We start from the raw sequence: 18,896 nt of genomic DNA on the forward strand, positions 1-18,896 counted from the left end.
GGGTCCCTGTCCTGAAGGTCCTCATCGTCAGGATGTTGAAAGTCCAATGGAGCAGAGACAGTGTGCCAGAAGCAAGCGAGGAGAGGAGGCCAGTGTGGAGGGACTGGGGGGAGGAGGGGCGAAGAGGCTGGAGAGACAATGGGGCGGAAGTAAGTGAGGAGGCCAGCGTGGAGGGGCTGAGATGATGGGGTGGGGGAGAAGGCTGGAGAGACAATGGGGTAGAAGCAAGTGAGGAGGCCAGCATGGAGGGGCTGAGACGATGGGGTGGGGTGGGGGGTAGAGAGACAATGGGGCAGTTCAGGCCCTAAGAGCCCAGATGTGGATCTGGAATTGACTGGGACAGAAATAATGACACAGCACTGATGCCCCCTGAATTACATTTTGAAAGGGCCACAAATATTTAAAACGTAATGTTAGCAGTGACATTTCCCAAGCATTCTCTCTATATTAGGCATTGTCCGTGGTGCACTGGCCTCGTTTTCCTTCATCCTTACACCCACCACATTGCTGTGGCAAGCCTGGCCACTTCGTCTTTGTTGGAGGAGACAGAGAGGTCCAGAGTCGGGGAGCACCAGATGTACCCAAGGTCACACAGGACTGGGAAGATGAAGCCTGGACTTGGGCCAGCTCTGTCCCTGCCCAGAGCTACTGTGGGATCTCCCTGGCCTGAGACTCATTTCTAACTCCTCATCTAAGTAACTGCTGCTCAGTATATTCTTCCAGGGCTGGGGATGAAACCCGGGCCTTGTGCATACCAGACACTCTATTACTGAGCTACAGCCCCAGTCCTGCTCACTAATGTTGTCACTGTCACAGCAAGGTATTCTCAACCCTACGGAGGAGACCTGTAGGCAGGTCCATCCAGATGGCTTTCAGGAGGTACTGCCGATACTGTGTCCACCCTCAGCAAGATGGACATAGGTCCTGCCCTCCTGTGTTGTGTAACAAACTTTTCCTGGGGAGATATAGCACACATAGACAGGAAACCCATGACAGATCGGTACTGTTACCACAAAAGGCCAACTTGGTAAACCAGTAAGTTTTATTGGGATGACCTACAGGAATATGGATGAGGAGAAGAGATGACCCAGAGACAGCTGCATCATCAAAGCCCACCCCAGCATGGGTGAGAGCGCACAAAGCTGGGAATCTGGAGCCCACTGCACAGCCTGCAGGCAGCTCCAAGGGTTGGAGAGCGTCCTTTCCAGGTGACACATTGGTCTAAACCAGCTCCAAGGGTTGGAGAGCGTCTTTTCCAGGTGACACATTGGTCTAAACCTCTTCTAGGCATCTGAGCTGGTTTCTGTTTCCTCCTGGCAGCTGGTCTGGTCTCGGAGTCTGAGAGTCTTCTCAGCGTAGCTTCAGTTCTCTGGGAAGGACTCTCAGCTTTGTTTTCTCTGGCAGGACGGGGCCTAGTGAATCTGATCAGTTGCAGGAACTTTCTGAAGCTTTTTTGAGTTGTTGGCCTTGCTGTTTAAAGAGCTTCCCTGCAAGGTGGGATGTTTCGATTTTGGAGGAAACCATTACACCAGATCCTGGAGCCGCAAGAAAACTGGACACAACCTCTGGGCTGACCGTGGGGGCACAGTAGATGCTCTACAGAGTCAAAGCAGTGATTGGGAATCTGGCCAGCTCAGACCACCTGGGTAAAGAAGGCAACCCTCAGCCTCCATGTTGGATCACAGAGGCCAGCCAGCTGCAAAGGAACGGCCAAGGCCAGAGATGGAAGCTGGGGCTAGGAGATTAATGAAAGCCTGGGGCTGGGCTCAGCCCCTCCCAGAACTGCCCCCTTGCTCTTCTGTAAGGTAGTACTTGGAAACAGTGAAGTTGCCTTCTCCCTGTCTCCAGAAAGCTTCTGTTTCAGGCAGATCAGAATCACGGGTACCATGAGATGTCACCAGAGCTGACATCCTGCCATCACAGAATTATTCCAGCAAGGAAAGCAGTCCCCTTCTCTCAGCACAGGTCCCTTGGTCCATTTTCCTTGTCTACAGGGCCCACAAAAGTCTGTCGATAGCATTACACCTCGCACCCCTCCCACTGTCTTCCGCTGCCCCTTAGCAGGTGTACACCAGCATATGCATCCTCTTCCCAGCCTTGCTTGTGGCTGACTACTGCAAACGTGTAGAGCCCCAGCTGACCCTGTCTGCAAAGAGCCGTGTAGCATACAGCTTAGAAAGTGGGATTTGGGGGCTGGAGAGATGGCTTAGCGGTTAAGAGCACTGATGCTCTTCCAGAGGACCCGGGTTCAATCCCCAGCACCCACATGGCAGCTCACAACTGTCTGTAACTCCATCCAGGGGCTCCATCAAACAGACATATACACAGGCAAAATACCAATGCACATAAAATAAAAAAAAAAAAAAAAAGGAAGTGGGATTTAGGAGAAAGCAGACACAACTCAAGCCTCAGGCAAACAAGTTATGCGACCTGCAATAAGCCACCTGACTTCTCCAGGCCTCAGTTTCTCCACCTGTTAAATAAAGATGAAATACTCTTCCTCCTGCTAGGTCAGACTACGAGTGGGAGGGACCCATGTGTACAACAATTTCGAGCATCTCCCATGTACCGTGACAATGTTCTTTTCATTCGTTTTGCAGATCCAGAGCAGGCATGGAGCTTCCCTATTGGGGATATTACTTTAGCTGCCTGCTACATAGCAAGCTATCCCTAACTTAGTGGCTTAAGAAAATATAAGTGTCACCTCCCAATTTCCTTGCATCCTGAGCTGTGTCCTGTGCTTCTGGATCTGTCCAAGACTATGATTGGGATAATGGCCAGGGCTGAGGTCTTATCTGAATGTTCTAAGCAGAAAAATTCAATTTGACACACAACACAAGTGGTATGTGCCAAGTACAGGGTTTAAGCTAGGAATTCTAAAATGGATGCCTTGGGGTTCTGTCTTGTAGAATTGTGTGTGTGTGTGTGTGTGAGCAGTGATTTCTGCTTTGTGCTCTTATTTTCCCTACTGTGAAATGTGGAGGATCGTTCTCAAAAGAGGAAGCTACTAACCCTGAAGTATAAATGAGGCAAGCAGGTCCTCTTCCACCACCACAGGGGGCAGAGGGGGGAGGGAGAGGGAATTGGTGGTTGACTTGCATATGTTCCCAGAGAACAGAGCCATCCCTGCTCTCAGAGAGCATGGAGAGCGCAGAGCAGGCAGGAAAGCTGAATCCAGCCTGGAGGAGGAGGCATGCCAGAGGTGTGCTGGCAGAGACTCATCTTCGCAAAGAAAGAGTTGTACCCATCAGCTGGGGAGCCTGCGCTCTCTTTAGAGGGTCCTGGGGGCTTGACTTCACTGTATCAGAGTCCCCTTGCCCACACAATGCCCAGTTTTCCAACCTGTGACTTCTACCTCACAGATGCCAAAGAGGCTATGGCTATAAAGTAACAGAGTCCGATTTGGCTTTTGTGAAAATGCAGCTGTCTTTACTAGAGCTGGGAGAGTCACCTTCCCTGGCCCAGCCCCAGACCCTCTTCCTTTTGGCAATAAGACTGGACTTGGTACCTAGGCTGGATCAGTCTCCTGTTCCCTACAAAACCATGTCTCAAGTGAGCCAACCAGAGTCCTTCCCTGGGATTTTTTTTTTTTTCTGGGTGAAGCTAAGATCTCTTCCCCAGCTATCAGGACACATCAAGATCCTAGAGACAGCTGGTGGCCATGTTTCCAACTGTATGGGGTAGGGGTGGGCAGAAGCTCAAGAAGAGGGGGACAACAGCACCCAATTCTTGTTTACCACCCTCCCCTGTCAGTCGAGTAGATCAATAAATGCTTGAAATCATTCCAGTTGGGTTTTCTATCACTTGCCAACAGAAGGGTCCTAAAATATCAGCCCATCATCTCACCACTGGAATTCCAGACCAAGCTACAGGGCTAGGGGTGTAGCTCAGCAGTAGAGTGTTGTTTGTTTTTACTCTTTTGGGGAGCCTGCCACCCAGCTCCCAAATAAATCACACACGGAGGCTTATTCTTAATTATAAATTCTTGGCTTATTTCTTGCCAGCTTTCCCTAACTTTAAATTATTCCATCTACCTTTTGCCTCTGGGCTTTTCCCATCTCTGACTTCAGTAAATCTTACTTACTCTTACTCTGTGACTTACTGTGTAGCTGGGTGGCTGGCCCCTGATGTCCTCCTCCCTCTCTGGCTACTTTTTTTTCTCCTCCCAGATTTCTCCTTCTATATGTTCTCTCTGCCTGCCAGCCCCGCCTATCCTTTCTCCTGCCTTGCTATTGGCCACTCAGTTCTTTATTTAGACCATCAAGTGTTTTAGACAGGGACAGTAACATAGCTTCACAGACTTAAACAAATGCAACATAAACAAAAGTAACACACCTTAAAATAATATCCTACAGCAGTAAAACATTTACTTAAAATGCACAAAGCTGGGGTCCTATCCCTAGCAGACCATGCACAAAGATAAATAGACCTTGGGAGAGATCATCTAGGATTCCAAGTTGAGTTTTTTTAAATTTATGTGTGTATGACTGCATGTATGTGTATGCACTGAATACATGGAGGTGTCCAAAGAGCTGGAAGAGAGTATCAGGCCACCTGGAACTGGACTTACAGGCACTGTGAGCTGCTGGATGTGGGTACTGAGAACTGAACCCAGGTCTTCTACAAGAGCAGCAAGTGGTCTTAACTCATCACCATCTCTACAGTCCCAGATCCAGCTTCTTACAGTAGAAATGATTGCTTTCAGATTCCTTTTTGAGGAAAAAAAATGGAATTATAAGCTTATTACAGAACATATAGGGCACCATAAGGTTAAAAGTGCAGTAAAAACATCTTTCACTATGTGCACTAATGAAAAGGATTTTGACTCCAATTCAGGCCTGGATTCGAATCTACATCTGCCCTACCTCACCTCTCTGGGCCTCCACTTCCTCATCTATAAAATGGGAATACAAATACTACCTGCCCTTCATATTTTGTAAAGTTGTCTCTCTCTCTCACACACACACACACACCACTGACACAGCTTTGTTATGCCTGGACATGCAACAGCAAACACTATTTTAGATTACATCTCACTATGTAGCCCTGGCTAGTCCAGAATTCAGTCTTCCTGCCTCAACCTGAGTGCTGGGATTACAGTCATGCACTACCACACCCAGCACAAGGAGAGCCTAACATGGCATATCTGGGAAATGCCAGTGGACGAAACTGTCAGTGAGTCACCGCCCAGCAGGGCTGGGCATCCAGAGATAAGCGAACAGGAAGGGCATTGACAGGAGAGAAGCAGTCAAGGGCTACAGAGTAGCTGTGCCTCCCCAGGGGGTCAACGGCATCACTGTTTCCGACTTAAGTGCCAGCTAATTTCTAGATTTTTATCTTTCTTTCCTTTCCAGTTACTTTTGTATACACGTTTTTTTTTTTAAACAACAGAGAAAAGCATAAAACTAAAAGAATCCACCCCCATTGGGTTCTGGTCACCCAAGATAGTCAAATTAAGCCGTGCTGTGTGTTTCCAGCCTTCGACTGCAGATGACACCTTCACCTCAAGTCTCACATTTAAAAGCACTGCTCCACGCTTGGTGGGTTTTATTTAATTAACACCTTAGGGGGTATATCCCATCATCAATAAGGCTTTGTTTTCCTTCCTTCCTTCCCTCCCTCCCTCCCTTCCTCCTTCCCTCTTTCTTTCTTCCTTTTTTTCTTCCTTCCTTTCTTTCTTCCTACATTTATTTATTTGCATAAGGGACGTGTGTGGATATACATTAGAGGTGTCAAAGAACAACTTTTCAGAAGAAGTTGATTCTCCTTCTATCATGTGGGTCCCAGAGATTAAAAGAAGATCGGTAGACATGGCAGAATAAATGTTTCTTGCGTTTTCCAGATCCGGTACAGATGGAGTTCAATAATATCGTTAAAGAGAAGAAACAAAAGCAAAGGAAAGTGAAAAGGAGTCAGGAATGTGGGGAAGAAAGGAGAGGAAGCAGGGATGGAAAAAAAGAAAGTCCAAGAGACAGGCTCCGCCTCCGGGCCCGCCCCCAGACGAGGCCCCGCCCTCGACCGCAGGCTGCAGCGCCGCCTCCGGCCGCCAGGAGCCGCCACAGCGCGGCAGCCTGCACCCGGCGCGCTCCGCGGCCCCTCTCTCCCGCCGGTGCGCCGGCCTCTCGCCCTCCCGCCACGGCTCTCGCGCTTCGGCCGCGTCTGGCGCGTGGTCTTCTCGGGAGGGGGCCTCGCGCCGCTGGGCGCGTGCCGTCCCCGTGCCTCGCGGCGCGGGGTCTCGCGGGCCCCGCTCCCGCCCTCCGCTCGCCTGGCCCGGACCGGAAGCGGCGCCGCACGGCCTGGGCCTGGCGCGGGGGGCGGGCTCTGGGGCCCGGTCGGACATGGGCAAGAAGCACAAGAAGCACAAGTCGGACCGCCACTTCTACGAGGGTGAGGAGCGGCCGGCCTGCCCGCTGAGCCGCGCCGCCCCTGCCCGCAAGGCCCCGACCCGCAGAGATCCCCCGGCGGGGCGGCGTTCGACCCGGGCCTGCCGGCCCCGGCGGGTGTTCGTGGGGCGCTGGGAGGTGGGGCGCCCGCCCTCGGTCTGCCCCCCGTCAGCCCGCGCCCTGCTGTTGTTTCAGAGTACGTGGAGAAGCCCCTGAAGCTCGTCCTGAAAGTGGGTGGGAGCGAAGTCACTGAGCTCTCCACGGGCAGCTCCGGGCACGACTCGAGCCTCTTCGAAGACAGAAGCGACCATGACAAACACAAGGACAGAAAACGGAAAAAGAGGAAGAAAGGAGAGAAACAGGCTCCGGGGGAAGAGAAGGGGAGGAAACGGAGAAGAGTCAAGGTAAAGGTGGCTTCGTTGCTTATGGCCCCGTCAACAGCTCCCAGCCTCCTTGTCCTCGGTCCAGAGGGGACACCAGGGCGCCAGGGGAGTCTGGCTTTGTGGAGAAGTAAGACAGACTAGAAGCCTGAATCACCTGGGAGCTCAGCAAGTCTTGTCTTAATAATACTCCTGAGCACTTGTGCTGTCCCCACACATCACATAAGCAGCTGAGCCCTGGTCTTTAGGAGCTGCTTCAAAGGATGCTTTTATAATTATTTTGGAAGGATAAGAAGTCATTCCCCGGAAAGCCATGGAGGTTTGGCCGACCTAGCCGTCTTTCAGAAGTGAATGGGATCCACGGGTGTTCAGATGTTGTTCTGAACTAAGTATTTTAATACCAAATTGAGCTGCGACGAGATGGCACGTGCCTGTAATCCCAGCCCTCAGGAGACTGAGGCCTGTGCTGCTTAATGCAACTGTCTCAAAAAAAAAAAAAAAAAAAAAAGTCAAGTTTGAGTCTGTTGAAGAGAATGATTAGAAGCCTGAAATACCTATAAACCAAGAGTAAAAACAAACAACCATTTTCACTTAATAAGAAAGAATTAGTAGCTGATGTCTTGATATACAAAGTAGGCTGAATAGTAAGAACTTCCTTCGCAAAGGTGAGCCCCTCCATATCTGGAATTGTCCTAGAATTCTGCACAAAGTTTTATCTGCCTCTAAGTGACTAACTAAAATTGATTGGTGTATCTTGAAAGTGATGCTTTCCGTGGTTTGGTTCTAGAATTCTTTTGCTGTGTATAGCCAAAGTGCCCTATTCCCTGTCAGTAAACACATTGGTGAGTAACCAAGCCTTAGAGATTGGCTCTTGAACATGTCTTAGATTATCCAGGGGAAGGAAATGTCTAAAATGGATTTCTTTCTGACCAGGTTTTTATTGCCTTTAGGTAGACTATGACAATAGTCACGGTCTTTGGTCAGACTGACATTTTCTTTTCCTAAATTACAAAAACCACAGAAGCATAGTCTTTTTGTTTTAACTGAGAGCTTTGGATGTGAACATGTTGTAAATTGTTTTACCTGTGAACTTAACGAGTCTTGTTTTGACTATATTCTTGGGCACTTGGACATCAGGCAAGCAGCTGGCCTAGAACTCAGAATAGTGTGATCATTCTGTTTTCATCCTCCCTATTGCTAGGGTTGTGGATGCCTGCCACCACCCCTGGTTAGAAACCTAAGAAGAAGGATGTACAGGTAGATTTTGGTAAGCCTTCTACATTTAGAAATGTTTGCCCTTGGGTAGAATTCTCATTCAGATTCAGAGTTTGAGTCAGTATAGAAATTTAAATTGAAAAGTATTTTCTCTCAGAATTTTAAAATGTAGCATGTGTGTGTGCATGGTGCATGCAGGTCCTTGTGGAGCCCAGAAGAGTATGTGTCACACCCCTTGGAGCTGGAGTCGTAGGCCATTGTGAGCTGTGCAATACAAGATCCAAACTTGGGTCCTCTGGAGGGACGAGGGCTCTTCATTATTGACCACCTTTCCATTCCCCTTCTCTCGGAATCTTAAAAGCATTTTAAAATTAAACAGATTTCAGGTGTTGTCTGGCTGTCATTCAGAAGTTGGTCTGCTGCATTCTAATTGGTAGTTCTTAGTGTGTGACCAGTATTTGCTTTCGTGGGATTTTTGGGATTGACCCCCTTTGTTGTGATTGTTCTAACATTTCACAACGGATACTTGTACCTTCAATTCTGAGGCATTTGCTAAAGTATCTGTGGTCATTTTCTTGCCTCCATTTCCTCTTCCTTTAGAACCTCTGCCATGTAGATGTTGGACTCCTAGATTGAAACTCTTGTTTCCCTGTTTTTTTGAGACAGGGTTTAATCTGTGTACTTTTGGTGCCTGTCCTAGATCTCGCTCTATAGACCAGGCTGGCCTTGAACTCACAGAGATCCGCCCGGCTCTGCCTCCAATGCTAGGATTAAAGGCATGCGCCAACCACTGCCTGGCTAGTTTTTTGTATTCTTTAAGGGAGAACTCAACTTTATCTTCTGAGCCTGAGAATGTGCATATAAAAGTTTTCAGGTTACCTGGGTATTTCTGGTATAGAGGGTCACTTTGGGGGGTCACTGATACAAAGCTTTCGGTCTATTCTCAGGCTCTACTTTGTACCATCATTAACTCTGGGGACCCTGACTAGCCACCTCTGTTTTTTTGGGTTTTTTTTTTTTTTTTTTTTTTTTTTTTTGGTTTTTCCTTTGCGCCTTTCCTGGAACTCACTCTGTAGCCCAGTCTGGCCTTGAACTCACAGAGATTCGCCTGGCTCTGCCTCCTGAGTGCTGGGATTAAAGGCGTGCGCCACCACCGCCCGGCGCCACCTCTGTTTTAACAGGGCCTTCAGATGATTCTGATGCACATGTCAGCTTAAGAACCATAATAGGAAGCCAGGCCTGGTAGCACACACCTTTAATCCCAGCACTGGGGAGGCAGAGGAAGGCAGACTCTTGTTCAAGGCCAGCGTGTTATACATAGTGAGTTCCATGAAAGCCAGGACTACACAGAGAAACCCTGTCTTGAAAAACCAAAAAAGAAAAAAAAAAAAGAAGAAGAAAGAAAGAACCATTTTATGTATTTCTCTATATATCATGTTGTGAAGTTTCTCTAGACTATATATGGAGAAAGGAGTAGCTGAGAATGAGGTGAAAGCTTCTGCAAGCTTTGTAAGGTAATTGTAATTGCTCTCCTAATTGTACCTACTCAACTAGCTGGAACACAGTGGTTCTCAGCCTGTGGGTCACAACCCCTTTGGGTCAACTGACCTTTTCATAGGTCACCTAAGACCATTGGAAAACAGATATTTGCGTTATGATTCATAATAGTAGCAAAATTACACTATGACGTAGCAGGAAAGTAATAGTTGTGGGTCAGCACACCAAGAGGCATTGTAATAAAGAGTCACAGAATTAGGACAGTTGAGAACCAGTGATTGAAAGGTATTAGAGTCTTATTTCTCTACATTTTTATTAAAACTTGTTCAGACATTTAAGTTTTGCCCATCAGAGAGACTATCTTCTAAGTTTTTATTTTATTTTTTAATGTGGATGGGTGTTTGTCTGTGTGTATATCTGTGTGCCACTGCATGCCTGCTGCCCATTAGAGGTAAAAAAGGCATTGGATCTCCCGGATCTGGGGTTGTGAGCCACCCTGTGAATCAAAGCCAGGTCCTCTGGAAGCAGTCAGTCTTCTTAACTGCTAAGGTATCTTTCTAGCCCTGTCTTCTAGTTTTTAAGTTTATAATTCCTGAATCTTAGGGAGCCGGAGCTAGGTTTCATATCCCTTCTGTGAATTTCCTGTGATGTCCTTTTTCTTTTGGTTCTTATTCTCTTTCTATGATTTTGTAAATGTTTTGTATCTATTCTTGCTCTCCCTTTTATGATTTTTTATGTTTTAAGTACTTCACCCCAGTCTATGGCTAGATATTTTAGCTTGGATTAATTATTGGCTTTATTGAGGCACTAAAATTTATAAGTTAAATTTCAAATTTCGACTGGAGAGACTATTAAGAGCACTTGTTCTTCTAAGGGACCTGAGTTCTGTTCCTAGTACCCATATCAGGTAGCTCACAACCACCTGTAACTCCAGTTCCAGAATATCTGATTCCCTCATCTGGCCTCCATGGGCACTGTATGCATTTGATGTACATATGTATACCCAGGCATACATGTATACATAAAATAAATAAGTCTTTATGTCAGATTTATCGAATTTGTCCTTTAAGAATCAATCTTTTTGTGTTTCACTTAAGGAAAAATTTCCCTACTCTTGGACCTCCAAGAACAGTTTATGTGACGTTCTGAAGGTTTGCTTTGTACAGTTAAGTCTTTGGAGTTGGCTGTGTTAGGTTGGTGTCTGGATTTAGAGTCCATTCTGTTCTGCTTGTCTGTCTCTGCATCCACATTGTCTTTACAGTCACACTGTGCAAATGCTTAGTGCCATGAAGGCTTACTATCTTGTATAGCCTTTGCTTCCTTGCTTGTTTGGTTTCTAGTGGTGCTGGGAATCAAACCTTACCAAGCCCTCTCAGCTGGTAGGCAAGTGCTTTACCAGGGATCTACATCCTTGGTTCCTCATGATCTCACTATGACCTTTTCAAAACTGTTCTGCTTTTAATCATTCACTCTTTAAGAAAAAGTATATAATTGGTTTGCAGATTTAATGAAAAACTGATTTACAGTTTGAGTGGCATTACACTGAATTTGAAGACTTTGAATAGAACTGTTCATGGATGTGGTGTTAGATCTCCTTTAGTCAAGTCTTCTGTTTATTGGGTCACTAATGTTTCATGGTTTTTCCCAGAAGGTTATGGGAGTCTTTTAGGTTTGCTCTGACATATTATTATATTGTGTGTGTGAATAGTATTATTTTTCTAATCCGTTATTTCTGGCATAGAGAAATGCAGTTCTTTTCCTTGATGAACATGTTCTCTTTGTCCAGTAGATGGCAGCAAAATACACTAAGATTTCTTAATTTAGAATTTTTCTTTTCAGTAGTACCTTTTTCCCTTCAAAACTAAAATGATATGTATTTAAAGATGTTGATTATGAAATACTTCTTTCCTTTGTTCTCTTTAGGAGGATAAAAAGAAGCGAGATCGAGATCGTGTGGAGAGTGAGGCAGAAAAAGATCTCCAGTGCCATGCCCCTATGAGATTAGACTCTCCTCCCGAGAAGCCTCTCACAAGCTCTCTAGCCAGACAAGAAGGTTGGAGTTACTCTGAGCTGTCTGTCCTGAGTGAGGAGGGAAAGGGACTGAGCATTAGCTTCTGAGTTATAACTAAAAGACTTGTCCAGTTTATTCTAAGTTCTCTATGTCTCTTGCTGCATAAGAGCTCTGAGTTAGCCTCAGTGTTGACTTGGTATTCTCAGCCTTTAATACTTTTGTGAGAAATGGAATTCCTGTGTGAGATGTTTGAAACATAGATAGAAAACTGAAGTGCTAGATTATGCCTTTTTAACACACATTTCCTGTTTGCTTTAGAAGTAGAACAGACACCCCTTCAGGAAGCTTTGAATCAACTCATGAGACAATTGCAGAGGTAAATGTTTTCCAGCTTTCTTTAAGATGGTAATTCAAAGGGTAAACAGAGAGATCCAAACCGTGTCTTTGTTTTGGTTATCTAAAGTCATTGAATGGCCTCAACCCAAGCTCACTTGATTTTAAAGTAGACAGTAAGTACCTTGCCTGGCAACAGAAGTAGTCCCAAGAGGGTGACACATACTCTACTTTGTTTGTTTTAACTGGCAACTGTAAGGGTGTTAGGAAATGTCTAGTTCTCGTGTTAAAACTTGAAACTAGGAATAACAATACAGATACCCCCACCCCCCACCCCCACCCGTAGTGCAGGACAGTCTTTTCTGTGTGTTTCTACAGCACCTAGGCCCTGTGTTCAGCAATTATTAAGTCTGAAAGATAAAATGAAGTACTGTAAGTTTTATGCCCCTTATTTGAGTATGTTGTTTTAGAGACAGGCTGTCAGAATCTGAGGCTAACCTGGAATTCACCATCCTCCTGCCTCAAACCTCCTGAATGCTGGGATTGTAGGTGTATGCCACCATGCCTGGCTTTATGTTCCTTTTAAGTGTAGTGATTGTTGTCTAAAATATTCTGGTAGGTAGAGTAAACCAATTTAAGTTCAAAAAAGAAAAGATCTCAGCTGTAACTAAAATTGTTATTTTGATGCATCTTTTTACTCTAAATTTGAATTCCAACTCAAAGATACTTATATTACTTAAGAAGATTGACAGTTGTGGGGCTTGCATTCTAATAGGGAACCTTTTTCCTAGCTCTATTACCTGTTACCTGCAGAACACATCCTTTTTTTAGCCAAAGTCTGATACAGTTTGTAGTCTCAACATCTGTCTGGCTTTTCAATGGAAATCAGCAGTTACTAGCCTCTTTGAGTTTTTTGAGACAAGTAGCTCTGGCTGGCCTGGAACTCACAGAGATCTGCCTACTTCTGCCTCCCGAGTGCTGGGATTAAAGGCAAGTGCTATTGTACCAGGCTTTGGTTAGCCTCTTTTTAGGTGTTGGACTAGCTAAGAAAATGGTATATCTAATCTTTGCATTTGAGTAAGTCATCTGCTTGTCAGTCCAGCAGAGAAGAGTCAAGTATTGCTGTTGTATCCCAGTTGGGTGCTGTGACTATAAAGTGTCTTGCCTTTTGTAACAAAAGAGCAGAATATTTGCCGATAATATCACCCTAAAAAGTAGATAATATCACCCTAAAAAGTAAAGTCTACTTCAGGAAATATTTAAAGTCAGAGAAACTGACATTGATCAGAACATTTTGAGGATTAGAACCCAGAACCACATTCTGGGACTAGCCTTAGTTATTAGATGATTCTTCATTCTTGAGGCTCAGAACTAAACCTGATTTTTAAAAAATGTATTTGATCAACCTGGTGGTGCCATTTTTGATTAGAAAACAAGGTGGTCTCTATATTAAAATGATTGATTTAGATTTATAGCCCATACATATTATTCTTTTCTCTCTCTTTTTGATTTTTCAAGACAAGGTTTCTTTCTCTGTGTAACCCAGGCTGTCTTGGAATTCTGCCTGTATGCCAGGCTGGCCTCGAACTCAGAGATCCTCCCGCCTCTGCCTCTATAGTGCTGAGATTAAAGGCTTGTGCCACCACCGCCCAGCTACAAATTATTCTTACTCCTGAGTTTCTGTCATCATCTATCAGTGAGAAAACCACCAGTTTGATATGCCAGTTCTGTCAGTGGGCCTGGCAAGATAATAAACAGGTTTTTAAAATGTTGCTGTAACTTATTATGTTTTTAATCACTTACTATGGCTGTTATTTGAATTTTAAAAAAAATCTGATATGCCAAGTTTGCAGGGTAATAGTCAATTTAATGACCTAATCTTATAAAGAAGGGCTTAAATTTTTTCCACTTGTAATCTCTTTTCACTCAAGAAATTTTTATGTAGGTCTCAAATGTATAGGAACATAAGGTAGGTAAATAGGTCAAACATGCAAGCATAAAAATCCATGGAATTTATTTAGTTTTTTTAGTTTTTTAAAATAGGGTCTCTACACAGCCCTAACTGTCCTGGAACTCAAAAGAAATCCTCCTGTCTCTGCCTCTACCTTCAACCATGTTGGTCCTGGGGATTGAACTCAGGTGTTCAGTATCTAGTCAAGAAACAGTACCACTCCTTCCATTATATTTATACAGCATTCATAGGCCCTGCTCTGTGATGAGATGCTCTTATGACTAGAGTCCCTGAAGGCACTGTGTGCACATGTCAATATCACCCTTTGCATTAGGTTAGGATGTCCTCCTCCATTTGCCTCTCACGTTGTGTGCTCTGACCTCTTCGAGCCTGAGCATCTGCAGCTGGATGAAACAGGCAGGCCAGGACCTATAGGCTATGGCTCCAAGGCTGACAGCACAGGAGGGTCACACAGACTGCCTCCAGTCCCTTTCTGGAGGGGACAACAAACCAACCAAAGAGATGCTGTGGCAGAGTGAACACAAGCAGGCTGTCCTTGTGCCCAGTCCCAACCCTGCCCCATATCCCATCAGTTCCCACCACAATCTAATAGGAACTTTTTTAAAAAAGATTTTTATTTATTATATATATAATGTTCTGCCTGTACGCCAGTAGAGGGTACCAGATCTCATTATAGATGGTTGTGAGCCACCATGTGGTTGCTGGGAATTGAACTTGGACCTCTAGAAGAGTAGCCAGTGCTCTTAACCTGTGAGTCAAAAGTTCCCCAATAGGAACTTTTTAAATGTCTTTTGGAAGGGGGGCTCCACAAGTATGTAATAGAAAGTGATTGGGAAAGTATTCTTTTATGGACCGGGAGTGCAAACCTATTAGGTACAGAACCAGAAAGAAAGGTTGCAGGTATGTATTCATAGTTAAACCAGGCTGAGTCACTGGATACTTAATCTAGATTACTCATAGAAGCTACTGATAATTGGGTGGCTTCTCTAAAAGAGAGGTTCTTTGTCTTAAGAGTACTGCTGATGGTACTCGCCCTTAATCCCAGTACTTGGGAGACAGAGGCAGGTAGACCTCTGAGTTCGAGGCTAGCCTGGTCTACAGAGTGAGTTCCAGGACAGCCAAAGCTACACAGTGAAACTAGGGGTGGGGATGGGAGGGAGGGTGTCACTGTTTAAAGTACTTGACTCTTATTAAGTTGTTGGTCTTGAAAATCATTTCTTCAGTTTTTAATGAAAAGCTTGTATAAATTTTTTCTGTACATGAGAGTTTATTATTCTGACTTTGGTTCTATAACAGTAGGTTGTGGTGGACATAATATAACATTACCTTTTATGTGTGTACACAGGAAAGACCCAAGTGCTTTCTTTTCATTTCCTGTGACGGATTTTATTGCTCCTGGCTACTCCATGATAATTAAACACCCAATGGATTTTAGTACCATGAAAGAAAAGATCAAGAATAATGACTACCAATCCATAGAAGAACTAAAGGTAATTGTAATTAGTAGTTGCATTTTGTTTTATGATAGGATCTTATTTAGCCCAGCCTGGCCTTGAACTGATCCTCCTGCCTCCACTTACCAAGGACTAGGATTATAGATGGGTGCCACCAGATGTAGTTCATTAGCTATTTATTAGAGAAGTAGACTAAAGTATAATGCATTTGAATGGAAAGTCAAACTCTTGGATCCTGTGTAAAATAGAAAATCGTGTTAAAAATCTGCAAATATGTGTTAGATTCCCAAAATCACCATGATGGAGGAGAGAACATACTCCACAGAGTTATCCTCTGACTTCTACATGTGCTGTAGTGGGTGATGATGATGGTGTGTGTGTGTGTGTGTGTGTGTGTGTGTGTGTGTGTGTGTGTAAGTGTAAGTGTAAATACACACAAAATAGGTAAATGCGATTTTTTAAATTGTATTTAGTTGTCAGGCATGGTGGTGCACATCTTTAATCCCAGCACTAGGGAGGCAGAGGCAAATGATCTGTGACTTTAAGGCCTGCCTACATAATGAGTTCCATGACAGCTGGGGCTATGTAGAGACTCTGCCTCAAAAATAAATATTATTGGGGGGAGGGGACGGGGCTTAGTAATCTGCAAATCTGCCACCAAGATGACTAAGCAGATGAAGACACTTGCTACACAGGCCTGGTGACCTAAAGCTAATCTCTGAACACACAGAAAGGTAGAAGGAGAGAACTAAGTTCATAAAGCTGTCTTCTCAACTCCAGTGCACATGGATCATGCAAATACACAATTATTTCAAAATCTGGTATTTAGTCTTTTTTGTTGGTTTTTGTTTTTCAAGACAGATTTCTCTATGTAACCCTGGCTGTCCTGAAACTCACTCTGTAGATCAGACTGACCTTGAACTCAACAGAATCCTCTTGCCTCTGCCTCCTGAGTGCTGGGATTAAAGGCGTGTGCTGCTGCCCCACTGCCATCACCCAGCAATCTGATATTTAGTCTTTATTTTTAACTTCATTTTAAAATAATTTTACTTATTTTGAGTGTCCAAAGTCTGTATTTTTCTTTCAGAAACTCTTGGGCTGCCAGAGTGGATCAACAGGTACTTGCACACAGACCTTGATTGCTAAGGTCGCATAAGGGATCAGGAGAGGACTGTCCTAACTGTCAAACATGTATACATAAACACATTATTTTATTAATAAATTAAATTAAAACATCAAAGGAAAGTGTAATTGTATTTTCCAGTTTGATGAAAGTGAATTGTTCCCTGAATTTACTCTGGCTGAGTTTACTCTCAACTTTTGAAGAGAAGAGGGCTGAGAGTGCATGGCTTAATGGTAGAGGAGAGCTCTTACCTCACATACTCAAGGCCCTGGATCTGACCCCAGTGTGCGGGAGGAAGAGAGAATAAAGATGACATGTAGGGAATCTAGGGAGGTTGGGTAGAAGGTCCAGTGGCTAAAACACTTGCTAAACAAGCATGAGGACTTTGAGTTTAAATCACTAACACCTACATAAAGCAGGTAACTGTTTACTTCAGCATTTTGTAGGAGGGGGCTGTGTGGAAAGGGCTTGTTGGCCAGCTAGTCTAGTGGAAATATTGAGCCCCCAGTTTAGTGAGAGAGCCTGTCTCAAAAACTAAGGTGAGAGAGAAAGACAGTGATGTCTACCTATGACCTACACACAGAAACCCCACCCCCATCCCCCCAAACAGTCTAGAAGCCACCAGGACAGTATGTGTATTTCTTGTTTTAATTTTTTTTCCTCTTCAAATAATCTGAGTATATGTTCATTTCAAAGATGTGCTTTCATGTTAATCTTATAAATTAACCTTATGTGATTAAAGTTTGCATTAGACCACACACACACTTAACCTGGCTTCGGTAATTTATCTTATTTTTGGGCAGGGGGGTCCCACATAGTAGTGTTCAACCAACCTAAAAGATGGACACTAATCAGTTGCAAAAGGAAATGGAACAATAAACACCTTTATTTAGTCCTTTTCTCTTTTAATTCACATGTTAATCAACTAAAATTTATGCAGACTAACAGCATAGAATTCTCTTCAGTTTTAGTTTGAATATATAGATAATAATGGACTTAGTTGGAAAACCTGGATTCCACCATCTTACCTAAATAGACATTTTTTTTTCTGACTTATTTTCTTTTTTTCTTAAAGATTTTTAATTAAAGGTTTTTTTACTTAAAGATACAGTGTTCTGCCAGCATGTATGCCTGCAGGTCAGAAGAGGGTGCCAGATCTCATTACAGATGATTGTTAGCCACCATGTGGTTGCTGGGAATTGAACTCAGGACCTTTGGAAGAACAGTCAGTGTTCTTAACCGCTGAGCCATCTCTCCAGCCCCAACATATTTTCATCTAGTGAAAATTTGTCTGAAAGTTTATTTGAGACTTTATTACTCAGTAGAAAAGAGTTTTACAGTTGTGGGTTTGTTTGTTATTGGTCTTCCTCTTGTGGTCACAGGAGAGAGCAGAAGTTTGTCCCCTTAGTATGTTTTAAGTAAGTCAAAGCTTTTCAGCACTTAAATGGGGCATTTTAGCCTTCTGGAGTTTTCCACAGGAAGAAAAGTGCAGAAAGATTCAGCTTTTTGAGTGGCCAAGTGCCATCACACAAAGTACAGTAATGCCGGCTTACCACATGACAGCTAAAATTTAAGGAATCAAAGTCACCTTGGACTGGAGATATAGCTGGTTCTTAGGTTTAAGTAAGCCCCAACACCACAAAGAAAATAAAAATTAATTACTTTAACAGACAAGACATAGAATCATTAAAGTGATCTGCTGCCAATTCATAAACTCCTGATTCTCTTGTCAGATCAGCCAACTGCTTGTTTCCTGAGGGTACATAGCTGTCTAGTGTCTCACTCACTGCATTCCTCCCTAGCTCACCTAAGATTCTGGGAGGTCCAGAATTTAGGAAAGTCCTTGACGAGAGCTGAGTATCCACATACACTTCATTCGATTTTAACTTGATAGCAAACTTACTGTGCACATGGAATCTGCTTATAAATTTTTAAAAGAATGTAGTCTATCTGCCTGTTTTTATTTTGTTGAAGTATTCTAAACTGTCATCACTATAACAGTGAGATCTGAGTGGTTTGGGTTGGGATTTGGAGGTTTGTGGGGTGTTTCTTTCCATTTTAATAGTAAGGCAGTGGCATGATCATACATGATGACAGATGTGAAAATGTCTCCCCAGGAAAAAGTACAGGGCTCATGCTTCAGCACATACACATCTTTGAAATGTGATGTAAGCCCCAAGTACAGTTCTGATAATTTAGCTCCTCCAGTTACATGTTGTAACTCCTTGAGGTTGTATGGTTTATTTCACGTTGACATGATTTTATAATATCTGAAAATTGTTTAATTTATGGAAGTGTCTATAAACACTTTTAACATAGTGTAAATATTTCAACGTTTTTACTCAGTTTATTTGCATTTGATAGAAAAAAGTTATAATTTAGCTCTGGTCCCAGTTTTTAATTAAAATTTGAAATGAAATATTTAACTCATAAATACAAACTTAAAATTTGTCTTAAAAACTGAGGGTAATATTTGTAATAATATGAACTATCCAGCTTGGATTATTAAATTTGAGATAAAAATATCT

The 18,896-nt window shown here is 43.7% G+C and overlaps 1 protein-coding gene across 3 annotated transcripts in view; it reads left to right on the top strand.

Annotated features, from left to right (window-relative positions):
- The first annotated feature begins 6,120 nt into the window (after window positions 1–6,120).
- Window positions 6,121–18,896, top strand: part of Brd7 (bromodomain containing 7) — a 34,480-nt gene continuing 21,704 nt past the window's right edge. Inside the window, exons 1-5 of one of the 3 annotated variants that reach the window (XM_052727309.1) lie at window positions 6,121–6,387; window positions 6,579–6,787; window positions 11,399–11,528; window positions 11,805–11,862; window positions 15,137–15,281. In XM_052727309.1, the coding sequence (XP_052583269.1) occupies window positions 6,339–6,387; window positions 6,579–6,787; window positions 11,399–11,528; window positions 11,805–11,862; window positions 15,137–15,281 (591 nt within the window). In that variant the 5' untranslated portion in view covers window positions 6,121–6,338. Of the gene's footprint in view, window positions 6,388–6,578; window positions 6,788–7,964; window positions 8,031–11,398; window positions 11,529–11,804; window positions 11,863–15,136; window positions 15,282–18,896 lie in introns of those variants that run through there. The other 2 variants (XM_052727310.1, XM_052727311.1) reach the window with 2 other exon arrangements.

Source organism: Peromyscus californicus, unplaced genomic scaffold (assembly GCF_007827085.1).
Source record: "Peromyscus californicus insignis strain IS unplaced genomic scaffold, ASM782708v3 Scaffold_8__1_contigs__length_139910024, whole genome shotgun sequence".
NCBI classification, from domain to species: Eukaryota; Metazoa; Chordata; class Mammalia; order Rodentia; family Cricetidae; genus Peromyscus; species Peromyscus californicus.